At 44.9% G+C, this 22,753-nt stretch overlaps 1 protein-coding gene across 1 annotated transcript; it reads right to left on the minus strand.

The window, feature by feature from the left end:
* Positions 1 to 893: 893 nt before the first annotated feature.
* On the minus strand, positions 894 to 22,703 carry SFT2D2 (SFT2 domain containing 2). Its single transcript, XM_003928099.4, has 8 exons — positions 22,479 to 22,703; positions 17,213 to 17,299; positions 16,893 to 16,978; positions 13,452 to 13,533; positions 11,933 to 11,968; positions 11,787 to 11,845; positions 9,149 to 9,178; positions 894 to 6,385 (listed from the first exon to the last, which is right to left on the minus strand). Exons 1-8 carry the CDS (start codon positions 22,539 to 22,541, stop codon positions 6,346 to 6,348), a joined length of 483 nt encoding a protein of 160 aa, XP_003928148.1. The 5' UTR covers positions 22,542 to 22,703; the 3' UTR covers positions 894 to 6,345.
* Positions 22,704 to 22,753: the final 50 nt, after the last annotated feature.

Here is a 22,753-nt window from a genome sequence, read left to right on the forward strand (position 1 = left end):
GTAGCAAAAGATCAGAGTTCAGAGGGCTGTTTTTTCCCTTTCCTTACTTAAGGTTGCTAAGTCAAGCGAACACATTGACAGAGGCAAAATAAACACCTTTCATAGCAGAAAGACCAAAAAACTGAATGTAAACTATACCTCTCCCTTAGGAGATGACACAAATACAAGGTTCATTTGTACTTAGAACAAGGCTCATAACTTCTTGTAGCATAGACATTCAACAGGCACAGAGCAACATTCGCCCTGATACCAGCTGCAATTTGTCCTTGAAGGATGCCTCACGAGAATGTTATGTTCAGGTAGCCAGTCCATTCATATCAGGGACCGGTTGTCCTTCTGTTGTTTGTGGCTGTTTATTAAATGTAGTGGCATTACTTTGTTGTGACTGTGTATCAACATTTGCTACAATGCTATGAACTGATCTTTCATTTTATTTTTTTAGCAAATTATTCTAGATCCTAAATGACCTTTCATTTTAAGCAAGCAAAGTTTCTCCTGTCTAGTGGACTCATGGCTTCAGATCATCCTATCTACAGAAAATCATTTTGTACATTTCTAAGCCCATAATCAGTTTATCTACTCCTGATAGAAAAGGATATAACTTTTTGTCAATATACATTAACAAAGGCTCTGCTACTCCCCATTTATCTCGCTGCAACAAAAACTGGTAAGCCAAGGTCAAAGCTTAAGTATCAGGGACTATGAATTCAGGGTAGAAGTGAAAATAACCAAAGTGGAACTAAATCCCCTATTCTTGAGTGAACTAAGATCAAGTAAACTTCACCACACTGGCTTCTTAACTATAGAACTATTAACCAGAAGGTAAAGTCACACAATTTTACCTCCCAACCAACTTTTAAAATAGAAATTTCCAAAAAATTTAGACTTGTAGGTTTTGTTATATCTTACCAAGAGTTACACAGACATAAATCTGTATTCGACTTCAGGTTAACATCTATTCACTTTTTTAAAATGCCGTCTGCAAATAAACTACTGGACATAAGCTTACCCAAAAAACTTAAGATTTTTAAATTAAAAAAAAAAAAAAAAAAAAACTATGACAAAACTCTAGAAAATGGCTTCATGTATCTTTGATAAACACTGATTCTTAAAAATTTATATGCTGAAAATTAGGTTTTAAGAACAGGTATTTTAAACTATTTATAATCCTACAGTCAACTCTAGGTCAGAAGTTATCTGAGCAAAGAGAAGATAAAGCCTGGTGTAGACGGTCTCATAGAAAACAGAATCCACAGCCACAAGGCTGCCCTTCAATTTCCCAATTCATCCCAGAAGTCTCATGATGCAACACTTGTCACTTTCACAGGGCTATCAAAAGCAGAAGGCAAGCCAGATCCTTCACACTTTAAAATATGGTCCCTTATTATCTATTTTAACAGAAGTATAAAAAAGTGATTTTTGTTTTGTTTTGTTTTACAAAAATTAGCTGGGCATGGTGGTGCATGCCTACAGACTCAGTTACTCGGGAGGCTGAGGCAGGAGAATTACTTGAACCCAGGAAACACAGGTTGTGGTGAGCCAAGATCGTGCCACTGCACTGCAACCTGGGTAACAAGAGCGAAGCTCCATCTTCCAAAAAAAAAAAAAAAAAAAAGTGACTTTTTTTTTTTTTTTTTGAGACAGTCTCACTCTGTTGCTTAGGCTGGAGTACAGGGGCGCAATCTCAGCTCACTGCAATTTCTACCTCCTGGGTTCAAACAATTCTCGTGCCTCAGCCTCCCTCCCAAGTAGCTAAGATTGTAGGTACATGCCAGCTAGACCAGCTAATTTTGTTTGTTTTTTGTAGAGATGGGGTTTCATCATGTTGGCCAGGTTGGTCTTGAACTCCTGGCCTCAAGGGATCCACTCACCTCAGCCTCCCAAAGTGCTGGGATTACAGGTGTGAGCCACCACACCCGGCCAAAATGTGATTTTCTTTGGAATGCGTTTCATGATTTTATTTCTGGCTCCCCGAGCATGCCATGTTAGGGTGGAAGGGAGGTGGCAGTCAGGCAGATAATTCACAAAGTCATCCCACAAGGGTGATACATAGATGCTCCAGCAACTGAGATAATCAACCCAGTGAAAATGCTAACCTGGGACATGTTTCGCTCTTCCCAGAGACAAGAAGGGTGTCTACCCTGAGCTGGGGTCTGAGTCACGGCCATGCAGAGGAGCAGAACTGAAGGCTCCCCTTAAGCCCATCCTGCAAACGGGGATGCCTTTCAGATAAAGAGACAGGCGACAGGAGTGAGTTAGTACACAGCCAGCCCGATACGCAACAAGCAGCCTCAGAGGGACTGGGAGAACGGGGAGAGGGGACTGGAAGCCGTCTCTCCTGATCTGAAGGGCAGTGCTCCTCCCAAGATAACATTCAGGGAGCCAACAGCCTGGAGCAGATCGTGCCAGGACAGTGCTTCCATACGGCTGGATGAGCACCACATTCCCATCTACAAGAGTCACCTTATTGGTTGACTTAAAATCCAAAATGCAGCAATCCCTCCTTCACCCAGCAGTGAATTGAAGAGGAAAGAATGCTGGGCAGCAGGGAAACAGAGACCATTATTAACCACAGGTTTGAAACCCTAATTCTTTACTCACCCATCAGGTTGCTTTTAACCACTGCTGTTGCTTAGTAACAGGTTTCAGTAGATTTGAAATGGATTTCTTCCTCCCACAGTCTAACAAAAACAAGTAGGGAAACAACCAAAGAATAAAGCAACTTAAGGGAAAATTTAGGAAGACCCGGGAGGCAGGGTCATGCAAAAGCTGCCCATGGTGTCCTGACAAGAGCTGTCTGAGCAAACTGGCCCCAGGCCGTGAGTGAAAGCAAAGCAGAAGCCTTTCTACAAGACCCATCTCCTGCCAAGAACCCCTCCCTGACACCTCCACTGGTGGGGTGTGGGATTGGCCTTTTACCCTCTCAGGGGATGGAGGCAATACCATTGACTGGGCAGTCACTGTGAATATGAATGAGATAAAAACATGGCAGTGTCCACAGGGCCAGGCACATAGTACTAGATAAGCATCTGTTAGATAAATTAATGATCGGAGACATTCACTCTCACTTTCCAAAGCTGTCAGTTATTTCTGGGATTAAATAACACCTACTCTACTGAGACTCTACTTATGCCGAACCCTATTCTAAGCACTTGCATGTCTCACTGACATCTTGCAAAGACCCAGCAGGAATTGTTATTCCCACAATTTTCAAACAGATGAACTGAGGAACCAGAGGTTATGTAACTTTTCAATGTGACACAACTAATATATGACTAGCCACAGCTCACGTTCAGATGCATCTGACTTCAAAGCCTACATTCACTACTACTATGCTATACAGCCCTGGTGGCATCTTAAAAGGTACCTTGGCCTCATGTCCCACAGTCAATCTAGCCATTGAAAAGGACATGGAGGGGCAGGACGCGGTGGCTCACGCCTGTAATCCCAACACTTTGGAAGGCCAACGCAGGTGGATCATTTGATGTCAGGAGTTTGAGACCAGCCTGGCCAACATGGTGAAACCCCGTTTCTACTAAAAATACGAAAATTAGCCGGGCATGGTAGCACATGCCTATAGTTCTAGCTACTTGGGAGGCTGAGACTCGAGAATCACTTGAACCCAGGAGGCAGAGGTTGCAGTGAGCCAAGACTGTGCCACTGCACTCCAGCCTGGGCAACAGAGCAAGATTCTGTCTCCAAAAAAAAAAAAAAAAAAAAAAAAGGAGGACATGAAGGAGTCAGCCTTCTAGGTGTCTTATTCCAAGCTGGAGTTGCTGGAGCTGCTGGAGCTCAGCCAAGCCTCATACCAATTCTAAAGAAAAGGAACCATAAGCACTCCTCACCTCCTCCATGCCCCTTCTGACACCACAGCCCTTCTGAAATCAGTCTTCAAGAGGCCCCTGGGATGTGAAAGAATCCCACAAAAGCCAGAGGGGAGGCGTCAAATTTCCCTTCCTGGCTGCGGGCAGGTTAGGGGCCTGAGCATATGACTGGATGCCCTCAACAGCCTAGAAAGGACCTGGGAAGACCAGCTCCTCCCTCTGGCCCCGTCAGGCCTGTTCACAACTCCCCAGCCTCAGAAGAGAAGACCAGCAGGACACAGTGGCTCACGCCTGTAATCCCAGCATGTTGGGAGGCCAAGGCAGGCGGATCACCTGAGGTCAGGAGTTCCAGACCAGCCTGGCCAACATGGTAAAACCCTATCTCCATTAAAAATACCAAAATTACACCGGGCGCGGTGGCTCACGCCTGTAATCCCAGCACTTTGGGAGGCTGAGGTGGGTGGATCACGAGGTCAAGAGATCGAGACCATCCTGGTCAACAAGGTGAAACCCCGTCTCTACTAAAAATACAAAAAATTAGCTGAGCATGGTTGTGCGTGCCTGTAATCCCATACTCAGGAGGCTGAGACAGGAGAATTGCCTGAACCCAGGAGGCAGAGGTTGCGGTGAGCCGAGATTGCGCCATTGCACTCCAGCCTGGGTAACAAGAACGAGACTCCGTCTCAGGAAAAAAACAAACAAACAAACAAACAAAATTAGCTGGGCGTGCTGGCAGATGCTTGTAATCCCAGATACTTGGGAGGCTGAGGCAGAAGAACTGCTTGAACTCAGGAGGTGGAGCTTGCAGTGAGCCAAGATCTTGCCGCTGCACTCCAGCCTGGGCGACAGAGCAAGACTCTGTCTCAAGAAAGACCAAAAAAGTAGAGACCAGTCAGTCCGAGTTCTTAGCCACAACAGAACGAAGAAAGGTTCAGCAATTAGCCACAAGACAACCAGCAGGCTACTTCCTTTGGTTTAGAGGTACCGGAGGAGGAGCCCTAGTGGACCAGTTGGCCGTGGGCAAAGAGCAGAAAGGCAATCCAGATAAATGTCATTTGTTGGGTGACTTTGGAGGTCCTGGAGGGCCAGGAACGCTGGCTGACAAGACAGGGCATTGATGGTGGTCACGCAATGAGGGGAAGCTGAAAGGGAACACAAGGGAACAGTGAACATCGTGCAGATCCAGAAAGAAGCTTCCAAAAGAGACGGGCAGGGAGGGCCCGCTAGGAGACCGCTTAGCTGATGAAAATGAGGGAAACAGTCACAGGCAGTTACAGGAGGCACAATCAGAGACAGGCCAGGAAGCACTGGGTCATGAAGGAGACTGATGCTATGGCTTAGGGTGGATCCAAAAACAAATGTGTGCCTTGATTTCCTTGACTACACAGTGGGATAACAATCTCTGCTTCCTCACAAGACGCTCCGTAAGAACCAGAAAAGTTCATGTACATAAAAGCACTTTGTAGGTTAGGCATCAGGCTGATCCAAGACCACGTGCAGTCTAAGGGATCCTCCCCAGCACAGGCTGAAGTGCAAACACTGGGACTATTTAAAGGTCACTGGGCAGGCGTGTCTACTTCCTGCTGGTCGCACAGCAGGGATCTGCCTTCCCACCCACTCTCCCCTGGCCCAGCTCCAGGGAAGAAAGGAAAATAAAATCAGTTTAAAAGCAAACATTTATAAATAATGAAGAAAAAAAAATACAGCTGAGAGCAGCAGGATTTTTCACCTCCTATGGGCTCTTGTCCAAAAAGAAATAGCAGTGTTCTCTGCTGCTGCTCTGTTCTTTCTCCATCTAGTGCCTGGAGGTCATAGAGAAAGGTATATTGGGAGGAGGAGGGAGGGACGGGAAATAAAACCCAAGAGAAAAAGAGTCTGCACCAAATGTCAGAAAATACATTCCACAGTCAGGCATAGAATCAGAACACCAAGAATGCCTGGGTTCAGATTCAGAAACAGCGTATACCACCAAAAAGTGCTTATAATCTACCTCACTCCATGGCCAGGCTCTCCACAGGCTTGTGTAAGGCAGAGTCATTTGTTCTCAGATGCCAGAGTAGAAGCATGCTCACACTATGCAGAACAGAGGTGATGGTTTCCATGCTGAGGGACAAGCTGACCCCAAAATTCTGTCCCTCACTGTTGCTCCCCTGTAATCTCTGATGGGGCTGCTTTTTGCCAACTGGGAATCACTGGCACCCAAGGCTTATCTGCTGCTGCTTAACAGGTTAGTATTCATGGGAATTCAGTGGGATAACATCCAGAGAGGAAACAGGTACATGAGGAAGATTCCACGCCACAAGATACAGAACTCACTTCTCATCCTGTGCTACTGACATTCAGGTTCGAGAATGTCTTGTTGCTTCCAAAAGTAACCCTCAAATGTTTGAATCACAAGCAACACATTGCTGCAGGATAAAAGGCACATGTCTGTAAGACAGAGGTTTAGAAGATATTTACAAAACTGTCCACCAGCTTCTGTCCACAGTGCCTTCCAAAGCTTTGCAAAACTGGCCATGAATTATGCAAGACACACGGCAAAACACTTCTTCACAGCATCCCTAGGAAAGAAAAGACACAAAGATGGTGGGACGTCATCACCCCAAAAGCCCTCCTCCTCTAGAGCTTCCTGGGCACCCAGAGTGGAAGCTGCAGAGTAGAAAGCACCTAGACTGAAAGATCAGAGCTACGCAGCATCAAACTGCAGCTTCAACATTTATTAGTAGTACTCTCCTGGGAAAGTTCTTTGCCCTGTTTGAGTTTCAAATTCCTCATCTGTAAGAGGGGATGTCCCCACGTACCCTAGAGTCTGATTACGGGAACAGCCATCATAATCAGAGAAAAAGATAATAAAGATTGTCAGAAACTAAGAAATCAGTCAGAACTGCTGCACTTTAGTATCAGCCAAAAATCACAGAATGCACTGACAGCATTAAATCAAATATTAACTGGGACCTCTCTTCATTCTAAGTAGGCAGCAGAAAATTTTTAAGGGACACCTTACGGGAGCTCCCTAACACAGTGAGCTCACTGTGGCTCCTGAGCACTCATTAATACACTGTATTAGCCTTATCAGAGGTATTCACTCCTTGAAATTCGGTGTAGAGAGTGCAAGAAGAGTTGGTGTTCAAGAAACTACTATTCTACACAAGCAGGCATCTCCATTTCCACCACCACACCACACTGTGCAATGCGGCACTATGCTTCTCATACCCCAGCTCCGTTCCACGTTCTCAACGGTGCTGCACTAGATGCTGGGAAGTCACATGAGGGAGGAGAGGTGAATGGATGCATCCCATGAGCAGGCACTGCATCTTACTATCAAGATGATTGCAGGGCAGCATTTCTTGAGACATACACTCTACACTAAAGTCCTAAAATAGTCTCTACACAGGAAGGGTTTTATGGCCACATAAGTCCCCCTCATGGCAGCTCACAACACACATAGCATATGGAAGGATCTAGCAAGCCAGGCAAAGAGGAACCTACCTAATTTTGCTTAACCTGTTTTCAAACTTACTTGATCACAGAACTCTTTTCTTCCACAGAAACACTATTTCTGTGGAAGACTGTGGGAAAAGCTATTCTAGGGGAACTTATAAACAGAAGGGTGGAGCTGGGTGCTGTGGCTCACACCTATAATCCCAGCACCTTGGGAGGCCGAGGCGGGCAGATCACTTGAGGTCAGAAGTTCGAGACCAGCCTGGCCAACATGGTGAAACTCCATCTCTACTAAAAATACAAAAAATTAGCTGGCTGTGGTGGCATGTGCCTGTAACCCCAGCTACTCAAGAGGCTGAGGCAGGAGAATAGCTTGAACCCAGGAGGTTGGAGGTTGCAGTGAGCTGAGATCGGGCCACTGCACTCCAGCCAGGGCCAGAGAGTGAGTCTCTATCTCAAAAAAAAAAAAAAAAAAAAAGGGTTGGGACCTAACGCTGTGATTCCCTCTGTACTACAAGAGTAATTCATCTGCTCGGCACATGAAACTCACCATCTCAAATAAAATTCCATCATTCTATTAATTGCTTGTATATATATTTTATACATGCCAATCCAGATCAAGCCTGAAGCTCTGATGAATGACTCCAAGCAAGTTTCACAAATGAGACCTGTGCAACTTCATTGGCCCCATACTTAGAAGGATCCACATTGGGCTCAATGCCTTGATGTTGCCATCTTGAAATTCTTAATCATTTTTAAAGAAGCAGCCCACATATTTATTTTACACTGGGCCCTACAAATTATGTAGCTGGTTCAAGTACCAAGATACATTCAAATGTTGGCAGGTTGATCAATATCTCATTGGATGCTCAGCTACGATGGACTCTGGCTTACTTCACATAAAAATCTAGCTTCCCAGGATATCCCTGCCCATATTCCTCTCAGACAAGCCACCAGCTCCCAAAACCAGCAAGGTCTGCATGGAGTATTTCATAACTGTTACCCTCCCAGAATCTATCAACAAAGCCACCCAGGTGTCTTTTGCTCGAAGAGTTTGTTAACTTCACATCCAAACACTCCTCAGCACTTTCAACTCACTGTAACAGTCTTTGAATTTGTAAGACATAAGATTGCTCTTCCTCCTTCTCAAGTCATGCATAATTTTTCATTTCTTCAGTAGAGTTTTTTTTTTAAGCTTGTTTTTAATTAACAGGTAATTATTTAAAGAAAGATTACAAGTTAAATAGTTGCACTAGAACCAAGTCAGAGGCAAAGACCATGCAGCTAATTTTGAAAGGTCCATCACTGAACATGCTTAAAGAGGTTTGGAGTATTAGAATTTCAGAACTAAAAGAGGCCTCTGGAGATGATCTAGACCAACTTAGTCTACTTAACGATGCTTTGAGGCCAGAGGGGTCAAGAGAGCTGCTCGAGGTCACATTGCTAGTTAGGAAGCCCTGGTACTGCTTATTCTGTCTTTTAAACTCTTGTGAAACTTTCCCATCAGTGGGATACTGCAAGAAAACAAGCACAAATTGAGATTCCTCCATATCTTAGTGATTAAAGTGATATTCACCTTTATAAAAGAAAACCCTACTCAAAGCTGCAGGTTAAAAGAGTAATAATGTGCATATATGCACCATATATGAGTAGAATGTTCACAGCATCAGAAATTGGTGTACCTGGGTAAATATCCATCATCAGTTGTATAATTAGAGTGGGTGGTGGGGTGACCTTTAGCTTATTAATCTATGAGATGTATAATATTTGTCTATTTGGCTCAAAAGATTTCAGCAAAGATAAATAAAACAAGATGTACTCTCTGAAAGCACACTCTAAATTAAAATGAATGACAGAAATCATATTTCCAAATACAGTCTTACCTTGCAAATGGTATGAAGGAAAGGCTATACCTATAATAAAAAACAAAACAAAGGGTCAAATGAGATGACGGGCGTAGATTATCCAATGGAACAGGCTTCTGAGCTGTAAGAGCACCTGCAGTGATTTATCCAGGCCCTCTCCCGTCCACAGCCCGGGGGGTGAACATGTACACACAAAGGCCCACGCACATGCATGCACACGTGCACCCAGACACACACACTATGCCATGATGTACAGACAGGTAGCCACAGAAGGAGGGCAAAAGGTTCATGTGGAGATAACCCCTATGACCTAAGCCTCACTGCAGGGCTGCTATCATCTTGAGCTAGCAGCAATCGCCTAAAACAGGCAGATTCCCGATACCCAGAAGGTAGAGCAGCTCTATTCTGAAAAAATATCAAATAAAACCCAGAATAGTTGAGCTTTTTTTTTTTTTTGAGACAGGGTCGTGCTCTGTCACCTAGGCTGCTGGAATACAGTGGCTCAATCACAGCTCACTGCAGTGTTGAACTAGGCTCAAGCAGTCCCCCTGCCTCAGCCTCCAGAGTTGCTGGGACTACAAGTATGTGCCACCATGGGTGGCTAATTTTTATTTATTTACTTTTTATTTTTATTTTTTGCAGAAACCAGGTCTTGCTATGTTGCCCAGACTAGTCTCGAACTCCTGGCTTCAAGCAATCCTCCCACCTCAGCCCCTCAAAGTGTTGGGAATTACAGTGTTAGCCACCCACACTTGGCACAGTTGAACTCCTAACATTTTACAAATTCTAAACAGAATTTAACTTCTTCCCAATTGGGATAAATTTTCTGCTCGATCCTATTAATTTTAAAAGAAGAGAAAAGAGAACCAGAAAGAAGAAAACAAAGAAATGGGTGAAAATGTAGTACATCTAAAGGTATCTTGGTAAATCCCAGTTAGGTCAGCCCCGTCGCTTAGAAGCGAACTGTACAAGGAAGAGGCTCCGTAACTCTAAAGAACCAGTGACTGTGTGTCAGACTGTAAGTTGGTCAGCCCTTAGAAAAGCACACACAGTCAGAATGTGTTGGTGTTAAAGGGAATATCACCATTCATCTGAGCCCATATGAATGCTGAACCTTTGAAACTAGTTACAAAATCAGTCTATAAGCAAAGCAAGGTGTGTGTATATGGGTACCAATTTCTGCCCTAGAAGAAAATGAAACTATAAACAGTCTACCAACCAAATGTGCATGTCATTTTTTTTAAAAAAATCACACGCTGGGCGCGGTGGCTCAAGCCTGTAATCCCAGCACTTTGGGAGGCCGAGGCAGGTAGATCACGAGGTCAAGAGATCAAGACCATCCTGGTCAACATGGTGAAACCCCGTCTCTACTAAAAATACAAAAAATTAGCTGGGCATGGTGGTGTGTGCCTGTAAGCCCAGCTACTCAGGAGGCTGAGGCAGGAGAATGCCTGAACCCAGGAGGCGGAGGTTGCGGTGAGCCGAGATCGCACCATTGCACTCCAGCCTGGGTAACAAGAGCGAAACTCTGTCTCAAAAAGAAAAAAAAAAAAAAAAAAAAAAATCACACTACCATCCTTCTCCAAATCTTACATTTACCATGTACAGACTCCAAAAGGCAATTTGAAACAATATTTATTCAAAAGTCCAAAATTGCTAGAGGGAGGGATGGGAGTTAAGATTACAGTTTCAAGATTCATTTCCACCAAATAGGAGTTAACTAATTCTTGGGAATTTTAAAATGTTTACAATCCTCTTTTCTTTGCATTATAGCAAACATTTTTTCCGCCCCCCAAAATAGGTGAGTCACATCTATACTAAAACTGTTCTGGCAGATACCATCCCTTTGAAAAAACCACAGGAATGTCTTTGAAAAAACCATAGGAATGTCTTGGAACCTTGAAAAAACCACAGGAATGTCTTGGAACCTACAGATTCCACCTGTGTCACCACCCCCTCACTCTGATGCTATACAGGCTCTAAAGGACCATGAACCTAAAGCCCCATTAATGGCTTCACAAAACGTCTCCAGCAGCCCTTTTACTAGTCTTGGCTCTAGAGTGACAATTTCCTACTCTTCAGCTGAATTACCAAAAGCCAACAGGCCTCTAAGCACATATGCTGATCCTTCAGCCCACAGACACAAGTTTTTCCATTTCGTCAGTGACTGTTCCTCATCCTCATCTCCTGCTAATAATTCACTCTTTGTCCTTCTGTTAAATGATTCATCCTATCACATATGGAACACTCATTATTTTTCTTACCACTTTCCTTTTTTATTAACCTTTATGTGACTCACAAGCCTTTTTACCATCACTTACAATACTGTTATTGTCCTTGCACTTACTGGATATAAGTGGTTTAATAATACTTGTAACATCTTAAAAAAATCAACCATTAGTTCAGCGAGAATGCCACAGCAGGCAAACAAGCAGCCCCGTGACCACTCGGGACCACTAACGCCATCTATTGGCAGTAGGCTGGGGCGATGGGCATTTGCTCTGGGGCCCGACTTCATTTTCGTCACTGAGAATCCTTAAATTAAAGAGCTTCTGTGTTTTCTTCATTCTCCCACCCGCAACATGGGAGTTCTATCTCCTTCGGCTACATTAGTCAGTGGGTTATGTGGGAGAGGATTGTTTAAAAGGTTACTTACCATGTCAATGCCAAAGACTGCAAAATGCAGAAGATAAGCGCAAGTCCCTTGTTATGCCACTGGAAAAATAATGATATGGTTATAGGAGAGTGTGAAACAAGGGGCAAAAGCCAAAATGATTAAGAAAAATTAAAATATGCACTTACCCAAAAGGCAGAACACAGGGTAAGTGCAAAACACAACTAGGAGAAAGAAAACATTAATTAATGACAATGATAACATGGCAGAAAAAAAAATCCTCAAAACTTGTTATTCTTGACAAAGGTACAATACTTCTTAGGCTGCAGCAATCAGAGTCTGTGATTCTCACAGCATCCCAAATGCTTCCTTCATCTCAAAACAGTGAACCCACCTCAGCATCCATGTTTGGCAGAATAGTTAAAAATCTCCATGAAACCTAACTAGCCAATCAAGATTCACATAGATTAAAAAGAGAAAGATGTTCTTTTACCTTCAAGTTTTCCCAGAACCTCTGCCCAGCAAACAAATCACATTTCAGGCCCACCCATCCATCCATCCATCCATCTATCGTTTCGTTCAAATGCACCAAAGTAAACTTAACACAAATCTCTCTACTTTAACTCCTGCCAAATGCTCGTCTCTACAGCAGAAAGCACAGGTGAGGCCAAAGGTTAACATGAGATATCAATCTCACAGTCAGCATGCCAGTTATTTGTTTACATGTCACCTAACACTTTCCCTAAGGCCATTCTTAGAAAGCTCTTTCTACAGGAGACTTGTCCAGGCCTCAGACAACGACCACTGACAGCAGTCAGCCACACCTTTCCTCTCCATCCTCCTACAACAGTAACCACTCAAATTTTATGTTCTAAACGTTCTCTGCATCCAGCATGGTGCCCAACACTGTGAAAGGACACAAAATAAATAGCGATTGGCACAGCTTTCAAGAACTTACCTATTGGAACAAATGAGATTACATAAATGAAACTAAAAATAAAAGTATGTTCATCAAGTTCCAAATGTTGCAATAGTTACACTGCAGAGTTATATTCTGGAATGGTTATATTCCGGACCAGAGAATGCAGGTCTGGAATGATTCTGACAACCGCAGGCAAGAGAATGGGCCAAAAATGAGAGGCATTTGCGGTCAATGCGACAGGATGACATAACAAAGCTGAAGACAGTGTTGTCAGAGCAGGGCACAAGGATGACAGGCTGTAAGAAGGCCACTCCCACTCTGGGGAGACTGATGAAAAACAGTAATAAGTCCCCTAGTCAGATAATGAGGAATAAAAAGCCTATCTTATAACACTGGACACCCACCCTAGAGAATGAGTCCTGTGTTTCTGAGTTATTCCCTCTAAGCCCTGGCCTGTGTGTGGCTTTGACAGTCACCAGGAAGGTGTCGAAGCTCCCATACTACCACCATACCACTCTGGCTAGTCTGACAAGCAATGCCCTCTAGAGGTGCTTTTCAGAACTGGTAGCACCTGGACACCCACTGAAACACAAAGTAGGAGAGGAGGGGATGGTAGTATTAGGTAAAGTCGAGTGTTCCCTTCTGCCACATGGTTATAGGAATAAGGTAGTGAGTCAAGCTGAAAGGATAAAGAGAAGAGGTCCTTAGGTTTACAAGGAAAAAAATCCTATACAACAGAAATAAAAACTCCCATTTGAGAAGTCCAGCTAAAAAGCAGACCTTACCAGCACCATGATGGTTGCAATCAAACGCGTAGGCTCAAACATTCGCTTCAGCTGTTTCAGTGGTCCCATGAGGAAGATGGTACTAAAAGGCAAACACACACACAAGCCGTTCAGAACAGAACTGCACTAGGCACACTGAGTCGCCTCCCCAGGACTTCTGTGACAATAATAGCTGACACTTGAAAAGCTCTTATTCTGTGGCAGGCACTGTGCTGAGGGGCCTTTTGTGCATTATTCTCACTTAATCCATCAATAACTAACCTATAAAGTAGGAACAATTACCACACCAAAGCCCAGAGAGTTACTTATTCAAGGCCACGCCACCAGGGAATGACAGACCCAGGGTGTGACTGTAGAATTGTATCATACCACTAGGTTAGGTAAGCCTTCTCCTTGAGAGGTGCTACCTTGCCTACCTGACAACCTTCTCATGGAAACAAACAAGGCTCAGGAAATTTAAAGAAAAAACCGTATCTTATAGGCTTAGTTATGTTAAAATGCAGAGCATTTCATCTTCTTTCATAATCTGCAAAGAATAATTCTAACGATGATGATATCACCTGTTACTTGTTGAATGTTTGCTCATTGTCAGATATTACATATATTACCTCATTTCTTCTCAACAACTTTGTGAGTTATGTATTAAAATCATTTTAGAGATGAGACAATCACATAGCTACCAAAGAGCCAGTATTCCACTCTCCATTTATTGAATTTCAAAGCTCTGAAAGACATCCCCAGCAGTCTATGGCCATACCACCCTGAATGTGCTGGGTCTCCTCTGATCTCAGAAGCTAAGCAGGGTCAAGCCTGGTTAGTACTAGGATGGAAAAAGACATCCCAAGCATACTTTCTGTATGAATGAACTTGAGAGACGGCTAGCAAGAGTAATCATACATGAAGCAGACTGTCATGCCTAACATATCAAGTGCCAGGGCCAGCTTTATGTCATGCTTCCTGAGTCCTGAGGTGTCACTCCAGTGGTAGCTCATTATAGCTAGTGTTTAATACAAGCCAACTAGCAGACGATATTAGCTACTGAGTATGCAGCAAAAATAAAATTTTTTTAAAATAAGTCTTCCTTTTTTTTTTTTTTTGAGATAGAGTCTCGCTCTGTCACCCAGGCTGCAGTGCAGTGGCATGATCCCAGCTCACTGTAACCTCCGCCTCCCAGGTTCAAGTGATTCTCCTGCCTTAGCCTTCCAAGTAGCTAGGATTACAGGCCCATGCCACCATGCCTGGCTAATTTTTGTATTTTTAGTAGAGATGAGGTTTTACCACATTGGCCTGGCTGGTCTCAAACTCCTGATGTGAGGTGATCTGCCCGCCTCAGCCTCCCGCAGTGCTAGGACTACAGGCGTGAGCCACCACACCCAGCCAATTAAGTCTTCCTCTCTTTGAAGTGCCATTAAGTTGCAACTTGAATTCAAGGCTTCACTCTCATCTCAAGTGTCCCAAGTAAGAGAACACTTCTCTAACCTACACTGAATAAGAAGCAAGTCAAGGCTAGACCTAAAAATTAAACATAGCATATACACAAAACCATAACAGACTACAGGCAAAGCCACAAACTCCCAAACATACCCTGTAAATAACAACTTGCTCCCTTTATTAGTTCCCTACTCAGTGCTATGAAGAATCCAGTCCATTGGGATTTGGTAAAGAGCTCTTTGGACTAAGCAACACATCCATATATTTATGCTCAGTCTAGACTATACATTACAACTTAACACTGTCTGCCCAAAACAACACCCCCACAAAAGTTAGTATTGGAGAGAGCTTTAGAGGCAACAACAGACATATCTAAGGGTCAGCATTTTAGTGTCATCAGCACTAATAAATTAAGCTTTAAGCGGGTGGCCAGAATCATGTACTGATCATTTAATTAACATCCCGCATTTCTAGCCAAACACAAAGCTAAGTTTGGGTACAAATGGGGACAAGTAAGATACATGTGCAGCCCTTAACAAGTGGCTTACGGACCTAACAAGTACGTGTAACAAAATGCTATCTGCACTGGCACATAATTATAGATGGGATACTGAGAGCCCAAAGGAAGAGGTCATCAATTCTGGAGAGGAGGTGATAATCAGGAAAAGCTTCATAGAAGAGGTGGCTTTTGAGCCACGTCTTAACAAATGAGCAAGTATCTACCAAACCAGGGGAGGTACAGCTAGGGCAGCATTCCAGGCAGAGAAAACAACCTAACAAGGGCACAACAACATTTTGGGAAATGCAAGAAGTTCAGCCTGGCTGGGAAGCACAATGGGTAGGGAATGGGACCACGGTGAAGCCAGATCTCAAAGAGGCTTGCCTGTATGCGTGTTAAGGAGTTTAGACTTCATCTGTACAGAGAAAACAGGGCTATAAATGAATGGCTCCACAACTCAGTTGAAAATAGCATGGAGAGGGGCAATGGAGGAGACAGAGAGAGACCCAGCAGAGGCATCTTGTTCAGATAAGGGGTGATCCGGGCCAAAGCTAAGACCAGCTCAGATATCACCTTCTCTAGGAAACCCTTCCTGATGGAGGCATGTCAGCTGCTCCTCTTTGAGCACTCCTTTCCATATCCTTTTATGTTATGAATTATATGTCTGTGTGCCTGGCAGGGACCAAACTGGACTTGTCTTTGTATCCTCTGAGCCCAGCACAGAGTGTGATCAATGCTTACCCATTGAGCATGCAATTCAGTCAGTGAAGCACAAACAGCCGTGAGGGCAAAGAGGAAAGAGCCAGTAAGATAGGTATACATCAAACCCTGGTGAGGAATCACGGAGGGGAGGCTTGGACCGCCAGGACTCTGAAGCCATTTACAGAGACACGAGGGAAGGGAAAAAGGGGAAAACAGATGCCTGAGTTCAGGTTCCTGCAGGTCATTCAGGTAGAGGCCAGGCCAGTGCTCCCAGTTGGAGAGGGTGGAGTTGTTGGTACCAGTGTGACTAAGCATCAGTGTGAAAGAGCTTGACCTGGAAAGTCTGTGCATCCACAACTACAGGAAGCGCTTACATTCCCTGCCCCCATGAGCTGCTACTCAGGTCTGGGAAGGTCTGACACTAAATAGAAACCAGTTTCCCTTATGGCCACTGGAGGGATGAGCCCTTTGAAAATCATCAGCTTAATCTCTGGCAGTAATAAGAATACAGCAAGCAGGCGGAATGTGTTGTAAACCCTGAAGAAATCATTTAACTGCTCTGTGTTCCTGTATATGTAAAATCACAATGGCAACTATTATTTACTGCTTTCTCACAGGTGTTTCAAAGAAACACTAAGATATAAAATGTTTTGAAATACTGAGATGAATGTGAGATATTCTAACTACTCTGTTTCTCTCCAAATCCCTGACAACTACTGAAGCATCCTCCTTGACCTCCCTCAAGTACAACCAATATCCATTTTCCCATCTAATGACCGGCTAAGACTGGATTTTTAAAAAACAGTTACCTCCCAATTGATGCGATGTTACCAAAGGTATAAAACACTGCGAAGAGGTGTAGTCCCTTCCTGGGCACCCACAGCAGAAAAGTACCCTGGAATTTAAAGCACAGTGTTTGCACATTAGCAACCCCTCCCACCCAGCCACACAAGCAGAGCTCACAGAGGAAGCCCTGAGAAGTCCATTTCCTTCCCCACCTCTCTTATCCCCCTCTTCTCTTATCCATGCATTTTGGTGAAGAGCCAAAGGGGAAAGGAGATGGGCAAAAGGGGGAATATATAGCAAAGACTAGTGGGAGGAAAAGACAGGAGAGGGAGAGAAATCTTACCAGCAGTGAGCAGAGAATTCCTATAGCAAAACACGCAATGAAGCCTTTTATCCTGGTACCCCAGCTTAATGAAGATGCCTCAACAACCTAAAATTGTAAAAGAAAAAAAAATTACATGTACACACATATTTACTAAAAACAAAGCAAGCACATAATTAAATCTAGAAAATGTTAAGTTGTATTAGAGAAGGCAAGAAGCATAGAATCCTACACACTCAGGCAATGTAAGTCGAATCCAGACCTTATCAGAGTTGTAAAGCTATTACGCAGACAGGAATCTCCTCCCTAGCAGCTGACAGCTGTGTCTCCAGCTGAACATCTTCAGAGGTAGAAAGTCCCTGCCTCAAACACAACCCATTTCACAATCAAGAAGGCAAGACAGGCAATCCTAGAGTAGGCCAAAGCCTTCCCACAGCCCAGGCAAGGTGAGGACCCCAACTGGAAAGGCATGAGGTCCACCAGACAGGGTCCCAGGAAATAAGGAAAAGGTGAAGGTTCAGCAGTCAAGCAGCTGGTCCACCGGTCATCCTCTCCTACATCAACTCTCACCCTCGTTACTCACTCTTGGTTCAGATGTTGTACTTACAGGGTGCTGGCATCAGCCAGCTCCTCCAAGTGTGAGACAAATCCTGGTTAATTACTCTCCTGCTCATCCTGATTCTTTGCCATCATTATTGATCCCTCCCTGGAGCAAAGTTCAGGAGAAGCCAGGAGTTCCAAAAAAAACTACTGAAATAGGAGAGCCTGTGAGTAGCTCCCAATAGTTATTTTCTCATGTCAAAAATGACAACTGCCGGGCGCAGTGGCTCATGCCTGTAATCCCAACACTTTGGGAGGCCGAGGCGGGCGCATCACCTGAGGTCAGGAGTTTGAGACCAGCCTGACCAATATGGTGAAACCCTATCTCTACTAAAAATAAAAAAAATTTGCCAGGTGTGGTGATGCATGCCTGTAATCCCAGCTACTTGGGAGGCTGAGATAGGAAAATTACTTGAACCCGTGAAGTGGAGGTTGCAATGAGCCAAGATCATGCCATTGTACTCCAGCCTGGGCAACAAGAGTGTAACTCTGTCTCAAAAAAAAAAAAAAAAAAAAAAAAAGACAACCAACTGTCTGCATAGGCAACCCTGCTAGTCTGATGCAAGTGGACACAGTTGAACAAAGACAGCTGCCAATGAGAGACCAACACTACACAGGGCAGCCAGGCCATGTATATTCACACAGGGCTCACCTTGTGTGGCCAGCATAGTCTCCATCTAGAATGTGGTCAAAGCTGTCTATACCATTGTTTCCACCTGGCTGATGGAAGAAGGGAGGTAGTAGCAGAGAGTCAAGGGTCACTAGACTGGCAACTCCATCAGCCTTGACTATCTCCATCTGAGGGATCTGTTTTCAATCCTGTCTCCTGCGTTCCCATCAAACCAGAAGCTTGAAAAGAAGGACTAGAGGCTCCCCTCAGGTGTGGCACGTATTGCTAAAGACTACCTTAGTCTCCACTCAGGAGAAAGGTATTTAGGTCAGGTTATACATTCATATATAATGGAACTGGGCTAATGACCCTACACGGAAAGCACAAACTATGGACGGTAACAGGCAGCAGGGGCCAGTGTTACGGCCTGACAGATCAGCCACCTCCTTCTACACCGAGGTAAACATCTCCTGGAGGAGTCTGGTTTCTCAAACCCCTTTGGACTCCAAAATGAGCCATGTGATGATGCTATGTTAGCAGGCTTTACACGGCCCCAGACAATCTAGTCAGGCTACTTCTGACTAAACCATTCAACCTCCCACCAAGGACAGACCAAAATGAGAAGCTACCACTCTTCCTACTCATGCCAGAACCGAAGAACTTACCCTGCCAAGGTGAAAAAAGAACAAGCGGCACATAGGAAGAAAAGAGCGGTGGGACTGGCCTGGCTCGTTCACAGGAAGACGAGTGGGACTAGGTGGGCCTGGCTTGTTCGGAGGAAGAAGAGCAGTGGTAGGATTGAACTGGCTTGTTCACAGGAAGAACAGCGGTAGCAGGACTGCACTGGAGGGCTCCCTGAGCACCGCATGGCATCAACAAGGGTATTTTAAAAGATTCAACCTTTCTACTTTAAGATGATAAACCACAAGGTTCAGAATGAAATCTGAATTGGCTTTGACATCTAGACTGCTAAATAACCTCAACACACCAGTGAGATTCCAGCCCTCATAAAAATTAAGATCACTGGCAACAGAAAGCGGTTCAGCCAAAAATGTGTTTCTGGTTTCTACCTTCAGAAAGGAAAGTGACACTCCACATCAAAGTCGCTCAAGCTCAATCCATCCAAATGTTACTGTTTGCCAAAATGGAAGGGGTAGGGGGCGCCTTTCACCACTGGATTTTTCCATTACATGCAGCTCCAAGTTCTTTTACAAGCACACTTGGTCAGGGAGGGAGGAAGCTGTTGTTCCACTTCTTCTAATTGGACTCAATGAAAGCAAAACACTTCTTTTTGCCAAATTATGAAAACAAACTCATAAAATGTCTGTAAATGCATGACTGCTGGAAGCTGTGCTAGCGTACTTTTTTGGAAATTAGAGTAGCTAAAATAGTACCTGGATAGAATTTGCAGGCAATGTACTCACAAGCAGTCTGACTGGCAGTTATTCACAAAGGTCCCTTTCACTCTGGGATGTGGAGAGAAGAGGGGCTCTTGCCAAGAAGTAAAACTAAGAATTGTTCAGAAAAACAGGATTGGTGACCAGAAGAAGGTGAGAAAGGAATCCTGCTTCATTTCCACACTTTAAAATCAGATACTATTCACACCTTTCTTGTCCCTAGAATTCTTTATAAAAAAACATAAAACCTATACTTTCAGAAAAAAAGTCCAGTGAAACTAAAGACTTAAGGTATATTTAAGAAGACGAGGTATCAATCAGAAAATTCATCATGAGGCTATAATTAGATGCCGCTATGAAAATTTTATAACTACCTAGGAGAGGTAGAAGAAATAGAACTAGTCATACCCTTATGGTTTGCATTAAAGGAATAAAAATTTTAAAAAGCACTCTCTTCTAGTGACCTCATAAAGAAATTTTTTAGAGTACCTAATAATTCGATTAACCATACAAAACAGCAATTTCCTCACAGAATCCACCAGTTTTGCCAGCCCCCATGAAAAACGTGAGACAATCAAATAAATCAGTACCAATATTTTAAGGGAGGTTCTGACCTAATCAGTAAAAACTGAGCCAAAAAAGCCCGGAAGATGAAGTCAGTCAGCAACAAGACATTTCTCAGGAATTCAAGACTCTGGAAGTACCATACAATGGTATTATAAACAGAAATTTCACTCAGAAAGCGGAAGCTGACCAAAGTATTTTAGAACAAGAATGAAGCACCTATTCTTTTTAAAACAGACCCAATAGGTACTTGAGCATAACACATTAAAGCCCTTCTCATAATCTCCAACACAGGCATTCACCATTTTAGGTTAAAAACAAGCCCCACATTTATATTTGCAAACTTCACTAGCCGTGGGCCCACTGCTTCACGATGATTTTTGAGACAACAATATCCGCATCATCCCTCTGTCAACACTCCACCTCCCAAGAGTCTGCAGGGAGAGAAAGTTATCTCCTCTTAAGCACCAACTGCTCATAAAGGCTTGTTGACAGTCAATGGAAATAAAGCTTTAAATAGCAAGGGTCAGCAACCTACATACAAGTCAGACCTTTCTTAGGCCCAGTCTGACGTTCCACTTGAGATTCATAATAGAGGCTAGAAATCAAGGAAAAAGAACCCGTGAAATTAATCCTGGGCCTTGACCAATTAATAAAGACAAATTTAAAAGAAACCACTGACTTGTTCTGAAATGTCAAAAAGTTTAACTTCAGTGCCTCCAACATTTGATCCCATAGCATTACTCCCTCCAGGTAATTCAGAGAGCAAGTTTTACATTCTGAGAGGTGATGCAGAAAGTATAATTACCAGTATCACACAAAACAAAACAATAAAATCAGCAACCACAAACGAGGGTGAAAGCAGCTTGCTGAGAAACCCAGAAGAAACACTGATTAAAGTGAGAGGGAACACTCCAGTTTCCAGTTGAAAGAGGCCATATCATCCTGTTCAATACCCGCATTTCACGGAGGGTATTGAATGGAGGCTAAAGAATACTCCAAAAAGTGAAGAGAAACGTTATTTTGTCATCTGAAAAGGAAAACAAAAGACAAAAGCATCCAAAATAGAAATGCATCATTCTGTGTGGTTCTACAACATAGGACATTAGCGGCCAGGTTTCAGCACTATCAAAACTTTTCTAACAGGCCGGGCACGACGGCTCACACCTGTGATCCCAGCACTTTGGGAGGCAGAGGCAGGCCGGATCACTTGAGGTCAGGAGTTCAAGACCAGCTGGTCAACATGGTGAAACTCTCGTCCCTAGTAAAAACACAAAAATTAGCCGGGCTTGGTGGCAGGTGGCTGTAATCCCAGCTACTTGGGACTGAGGTGGGAGAATCGCTTGAACCTGGGAGGTGGAGGCTGCAGTGAGTCGAGATCACGCAGCTGCACTCCAGCCTGGGCGACAGTGAGACTCTGTCTCCAAAAAAAAAAAAAAAAAAAAAAAAAATTTCTAATAAAACAAATCAACACGCAGGCAGTGTCCTGAGGCGCTGAGTGTCTAGAGTCTAGGTGTGGGCAGTGTGGACACAGAGACACAAGGCGTGATCCCTGCCCTCATAGGGTGGAGGCAGTTTTACAATCACAAGATGTGCACAGGGCCGGGTGGGAGTGTCACACTCTACAACTAAACCGGGCAGAAAACCAGGGCGGAGCTCGGGTCGCGGTTACCAACCTCGTCGCGAGGTGGGGACCGCCACCCCAACACCCCAGCCCTGGTCCAGCGCCCCGACCCACCCAGCAAGGGCTCCTTCCTCCAGCCCTGCCCCGCCCTAAAGCGCATTCCCCGGCTGGTCGGGCTGGGACCGACCGCCGGGACACCTGCCCTCCCACTCGCAGGTCAGTCCGGGGATTTCCTCCTGCCCGGCCCTCTGTCGGGGAGAATGGGCAGAAGGGGCGCGGGGCAGAAGGAAGGGGCACAGGGCAGGAAAGGACGCCGCGGCCGAACGCCCAGTGCAGCGCCGGGGCTCCTCGCGGAGCCCTGCTGGAGAAGAGGAGAAGGGGCAGAGCTGCCGTCCAGAAATTCCTGGAAGTCCCAGCAGGCTTCCCAGGCCCGGGCCGGGAACGCAGGGCGGGAGCGCGGCGACAGAGGGCCGAGCCCCCGGGCTCACTCACCTCGGACAGGCCGCTCCGGTCCTCCGTGTCCTGCCCGCTCAGCACCTTCTTCAGCTTGTCCATCGCGGCCCAGTCCCCGCCGGCTCCGGCCCCTCCGCGGCAGCCTGTTGCGCTCGCTAAGTTGCTGGCGCTTCCGGGTGCTCGGCAGCCGCCAGGACGCCAACCGCGGCGCGCCGCGCCCAGGCACCTGCCCACCTGGGGGCGCCCGGCATGCTCCGCGCCCACGCCCGCCTCCCTCGCGCCGGCCTTCGCGGGCGGGTTTTGGTCCCGGGAGG

Source organism: Saimiri boliviensis, chromosome 19 (genome assembly GCF_048565385.1).
Source record: "Saimiri boliviensis isolate mSaiBol1 chromosome 19, mSaiBol1.pri, whole genome shotgun sequence".
NCBI lineage: Eukaryota > Metazoa > Chordata > Mammalia > Primates > Cebidae > Saimiri > Saimiri boliviensis.